The sequence below is a fragment of the Vollenhovia emeryi genome, unplaced genomic scaffold (assembly GCF_000949405.1).
Source record: "Vollenhovia emeryi isolate VEMERY1.0 unplaced genomic scaffold, V.emery_V1.0 DF939136.1, whole genome shotgun sequence".
Lineage (NCBI taxonomy): Eukaryota > Metazoa > Arthropoda > Insecta > Hymenoptera > Formicidae > Vollenhovia > Vollenhovia emeryi.
Genome location: NW_011967230.1, coordinates 2,652,849 through 2,658,263, shown reverse-complemented (window position 1 = coordinate 2,658,263; position 5,415 = coordinate 2,652,849). Strand labels below are relative to the sequence as shown.

The 5,415-nt window shown below is 52.3% G+C and overlaps 1 protein-coding gene across 5 annotated transcripts in view; it reads right to left on the bottom strand.

Annotated features, from left to right (window-relative positions):
- The window catches only part of LOC105567664, a 10,725-nt gene extending 5,682 nt beyond the window's left edge, over positions 1–5,043 (bottom strand). For 4 of the 5 annotated variants that reach the window (XR_001009377.1, XM_012022717.1, XM_012022718.1 and 1 more), the window contains exons 1-2: positions 4,161–5,035; positions 240–3,685 (exon numbers count right to left, since the gene is read on the bottom strand). Coding sequence is in view for 4 of the 5 variants with exons in the window: in XM_012022717.1 (XP_011878107.1) it covers positions 240–3,685; positions 4,161–4,395 (3,681 nt within the window). In the remaining variant the exon portion in view is untranslated. Of the gene's footprint in view, positions 1–239; positions 3,686–4,160 lie in introns of all 5 variants that reach the window. The other variant, XM_012022720.1, reaches the window with a different exon arrangement.
- Between the last annotated feature and the right edge of the window lie 372 nt (positions 5,044–5,415).

Here is a 5,415-nt window from a genome sequence, read left to right as displayed (position 1 = left end):
CAATAGCTGTGCGTGTCGGGCAATAGTGGGGAGACAGTTTCGGCAAGTGGGAAAGAACGTCGCGCTTTAGAAGTATAGTTCCGAATATGATTGTAGACGTGGTGGGGCGATGATTGGAGTGGGGGCATGCCCGCCGGCTGGGCGCCCGCGGGCAGCATTTTGCCCACCCCTGGTCTAGATAATATCAATCTCTAAATTACTCGCATAAAAGGACAATCAGAAATACGCAATTGCCTTACCAATGGCGTGTGCATATTAGATGAACCCTTATCCGTATGTGGCACGTCCTGCTTCGTCGCTTGCGTGGACGAACCGTGTGACTTCGCGGCCGCGGTTTGTTCCTGCTCGGTTCTCACATCGCGCAGAAACTTGGTGAGGTTCTTCTCAAAGTCGGCCGGGATCTCTTGAGGTTTCTCCGCGACGGGGAGAGCGACGGGCCCGTTTCTCTCGCCCTCGGACTCGCTGTCCGTGTCGGAGCCCAAACTTATCACAAAACGCTGAGTGTCGGACGCGTGTAACGATATCTTCGATGCGCTGGGCTTCGCTATCGGGGCGTTGTTATCGAGCTTGCGTAGGTTCAGTCTTCTCTGCACAATCATGTTCTGATACTTCTTGGCGTTGTTCACCACCTTCGTGCTCGTGAGCGCTTTCCTCGCCGCTTTCTTCGGCACACTCTTCGGCAGATTGTCCGCGCTGCCGCTTCTCTTCCTGCTTCCGTTCTGCGTCGGGATAGGTACATTATTAATCTTCTTTTTGACGACCTCCGACGAAGTTATCGGCTTCGACGGCAACGACGAAGTGGATGGCATGGCGCCTGTCGATGTTTTTAACGCAGGCGTTTGGACGTTTGTCACAGCAGAGTTTACAACAGAAATAATCGGGGTGACCGAAGGACCGATGTCTGTTGTCTTAGTTCGTTTTAGAGAAGCTAATAAGATTGCACGTAATTCGTCTTCGTCCTCGTCAACGCTTTGTCTTCTACTCCCATCGCTTTTCGTGTCTTTGTCGGACACGCTAGAGTTGGAATTGTCAAGAGTGGGATTTGTTGACAAACAACGGGACTCGACGTGTCCCTCCTGCGAATATTGGACGAGCGTCGACAGCGCCTCGTGATTGCTCTTCTCCATGTCTCTCTTCCTTATCACATCACCGGAGTTGACAAACTCCTGAGTATCAGGAGTGACACTCTGCGGTCTCGACGATTCTCCAATTCTCATCGAGCTCTCTTGTGCATTGTCGTCGCTTCTGCCTGACTCGGTCGTGGTCTGCTGATCTAGAGCGGACGCAATATTTGTATCTTCCTTCGCACCAGCATCCGAACACGAGCTTCTTTCGTTCTCGAGCAACGGCACACTGTCGAGACCCTCGCGGCCGTTCTTGCCCTGCGTTGCGGCCTCGCCACTCGCGGATGGAGTATCAGCGGAGTCTGGATGTTCCAACTCGGCCGCCTCGCAATTCTCTCCGAACAAGTCTCTCGGATCCTCTGACGTGTCCTCGTTCGTCGAACTGTCGAATGAGGCAGGCGTGGACAAGACGGGCGCGGACTTTTTCGCCACTTGCAGTCTTATCGGTTTGAAGACGCTACTCGCATCCGTAACGATGACAGTCACCGGCTGCATCTCGGCGCTCTTGAAAGCCGGCTCGGGATGCGCCGGCTCTGGGTCGCGCTTCTTCAGACACTGTCGCAACCGCTTGTTCGACTTGAGGATCGGCGCGGGCACCAGCGTCCTGTTGATCAACGTCGGTATCTTGTTCGTGTCCTTGGTGATATCCGGGACACCTTGCATGTACAGAGGCTCCTCCACGGCCGGCAAATTTCTTTCGTCACCAAGAGCATCGTTGGGAGAGCTCAACAGATCAGCGGATCCGTCGTTCTCCGGGAGATCGTCGATCGTTATCATCGACTCGTTAGGCGACACGATCTCAGCGTATCCCGCGGCGTACACCGTTGCTGCTGGCGCATCTGCGGCGGAATACCCGGAGACCGTCTGCGCTTCGTAGGCGGACTTGTCATTTTTGAACGCAGAGTCCATATTCACGAATACAATATCGCCGTTCGTAGGTTGCTCCACTGCGATCCGCTGCGTCTGAACTGGAGAAACGAGAGTGCCGTGGGGAGAGAGTGGAAGAACGTTATTAGGTATACCCGGCGCGATGTTCGTCGAGGAATAGCTTCCCTCTTGACAGCAAATTCTATCCATTAGATCAGAGACGCCGTTGCCGTGAGGACGTTCCGGTTCTTTCTCGGCCGCGTCGTTAAAATCCGAGTAGATCTCGCTGCTGTACGGCAACGGCGAATACGCGAAGTACTGCGCAGTTGTCATTTGGTAAGGCAAGTAGGTCTCGTAGGGCTTGACGAAGTTCGTCGCGAGCTCGTCCTGCGCGTCGTCGCAGACCGATGGGCTATCCATCCTCTCGTTTACGTTAATGAACGAGACGTCGGATGGCTCGATGCCGAGCAACGCCGTGTCGGTAGGCATGTCCTCGGTAATCTTGTCGGTCGGCGAGTACGGCAGCTTCTCCTTCTCCCTCTCGACGTCGGTGTCGAGATCCATGTCCTCGATGTGATTACTGTCGCTGGACAGGGTGCGCGGCGGCGACGCGTACTCCAGCAGCTTGTCGTCGGGCACGGGTATGTCGTCGAGGAAGCTCGTGGTGAACGGACTTTCGCTGCGGGTGGACCTCTTGGCCCTGATGCCGCGTCTGACCCGATTCTGGTGTTTCTTCATGACCGCCGAGCGGAGCGCGATCATGCGCAGCTGCAGGGCCTCCTCGTCCTGATCGTCGTTGCTCTCTGCCAATTTCTTCTCCAGGTCTTCAACGTCCACCGGATGGTCCGAGGACCTGCTGGACTTCTTCTGCTGCGTCTCCAACACCTTCTGCCGCAGCAACGCTATATCTTCCTCGTCGTCGGTGTCGTCAATCGTCTCGGTCGGGATGATCTTCGATTTTCTCTTGAGATGTATCACGTGCTGCTGCTCGACACTGCCGGCTTTCCTCAGAATGTTCGACAGTTTCTCCTTCAGCGACGATTCTTTGCCCCGGTTGACACTCTGTTCCGACTCGTGCGCGCCTCTGGAGTCAAGATGCTTCACCTTTTTCAACAGCCGCGTCACGTCGACGTGCCTGTCGACGTGGGCGCGAGCGGGCGGCGGTGGGCTCGGCTTCGACGACGGCTTCTTGGCAGTTCTCGCGGGCGAGTGACGCCGCGGACTGTGTTTCGGCGACCTGACCTTTCGCAGGGACCTCTTTTGTACTGGCGACACTCTGGAATGATTCTGCGGGGACCGGGACGATCGGATCGACAATCGTGTGGCCACTGGCGACCGGTGTCTTCGGATCGGCGATTTCGGGACCACCTTCGATCTGCCGCTCGACCTGTGAGCCGCATTTACTTGTCTATATATTTTCAGCACGTCGACATCAGCTATAGGGATGTCCATGGAGGACGGAGAGATCAATTCGTCGATAGTGAGGGGCTCGTAATCCTTTTTCTTTCGCTTTTTCTTTTTCACTTTGGCTTTCGACCGATTGGACGTGTCTGTGAGACCGACGATCTCCATGTCGCTGTCGCTGGAGATTGGCACTAGGTCGTCGTTTTTCTCCAGCAACGTCAACGCGTGCTTCGTCGCGGCACTTCCCACTTCTCTGACATGGTGACGATTTTCCTTCCCTTTGACTGGATCTTACAAAATAAGATTAACTGCTACTTGATTAAAACGGTATGCTAGTATAGATTGGAATCATCCCAGTTATTTATACTTCCCCATCGAGAGACTCATTTTTCATTATACGTTCAGACTCGCGAGACATTTCTCTCAGGTATAGCAATAAAATCGTAACTAATAAAGTCTCTTATATTTCCAATTGTACCAATTGTATCAATAAAGATTAAAAGCAAAGGTATACGTGAAATATTGTAGCAACAATATCGCAGTAAACTATGCCAGAAACAAGATCTCCATTGGAAGGTCACAACGATTGTGTCCTTGCTTCTTTGTTATTATGTACATCTTCGGAATCTATCAAACGGCTGCAGGTAAGTAAACAAACTGAAAAACCCGAGTCTCTCAACGTCGAGCGCGAGATGTTCCCTGCGAGACATAGTTGGGAGGAGAAGAAACGTAATCTCGGACGTGTGCGGTCCGGCGTGGCATTACCTCTTCTGCTCTGGCTCTTGGGATGATACGTCGCATGGCACCAACTAGCGCACTCGCCCCAGGACTTGCAGTCGGGACAAACGCGCGTCCTGCCGACGACGTAGCTGCTGGTCAAGTGGCCCATCCCGCCCTCCTCGGACGAGCTGACGTCCTCCAGCGAGATCTCGCCCTCCTCCTTCTCATCGTCCAGAATGTCGATCGTCTCCGTGCAGCCGCTCGACAGATCGCTCGCCATTATTTCAACTTACCCGGCAGCAAGCGCGACTTGTCCCGTCACTTCTAGGAATCCAATCGCGACGCGCGAGACGCTCCCTGAGACTTGATATCAGTCGCGCGAGATAAAGAAAGAGGGGGATACAAAGGATCGAGGAGATGGTGAATCATTCCGTCAGGCAAACCGCATCCACGGGTAGAAGAGGGGAAGAAGGGACTCACGTATCTTGTCGCAGATTTTTGCACCGTACGAAGAAATGATTTTATGTGTAGAAAACGAAAAGAACAAAAAAAAAAGAAAATGGAATACAAAGACCGCCCGACGTCCCGAAAGTACCGTGGCGACGTGGCGCGAATGCCGCTGCTGCGAATTCAATGGTGCTGAGACGCGATTAATTACCGTGCACTCAGCAGTGTACAATCGCAACCTTGATTAAATACCTTGACCCCCCTTGTCGATCGTCCAACTAATCAACGACGTTCGGGGACCACGGCGGCCATGCTTGCATATTTCTCCGTTCGCATGTGTCACGATGCGCAGCAAGATGAGTTTCCATTATCGCCTAGTTTACATCGAGCGTGTGATATTCGTATCAAAGGGTGCGTTCGGCCATCCGAGCAAACCGCAATAATATTATTATTAATAATAATATTTGTTGCAACCTAAAATTCGGCAGCCGAAAAGTCTGCGGCTAGCACGTTTACAATAGTGAATTTGTTGTTTTTGCTATTTATTGCGACGACAGGTCTGTTCTTTTTAATTGAACTTTTTGCATCCTGTGACGTAGACGGTATTCATAGGCCCGGTATTTATATGGCGAATTCGCTTGTCTGCACACAATACCAGGCAACAGGCAATAGGAATAGAGAATAGAATTTTTAACGCTTTGGATTCGTCGGAAATTTTCTTCCAACCAACCCAACGTATCAGAAATTCTATTCCCTGTTGCCTGGCATTGTGTGATAGGCTTGGATAGGCTTAAGTATATTCTTAATGTGTTTTCTACCAATCACAGAGCCGTATTGGTTAGAGCTACTAGAT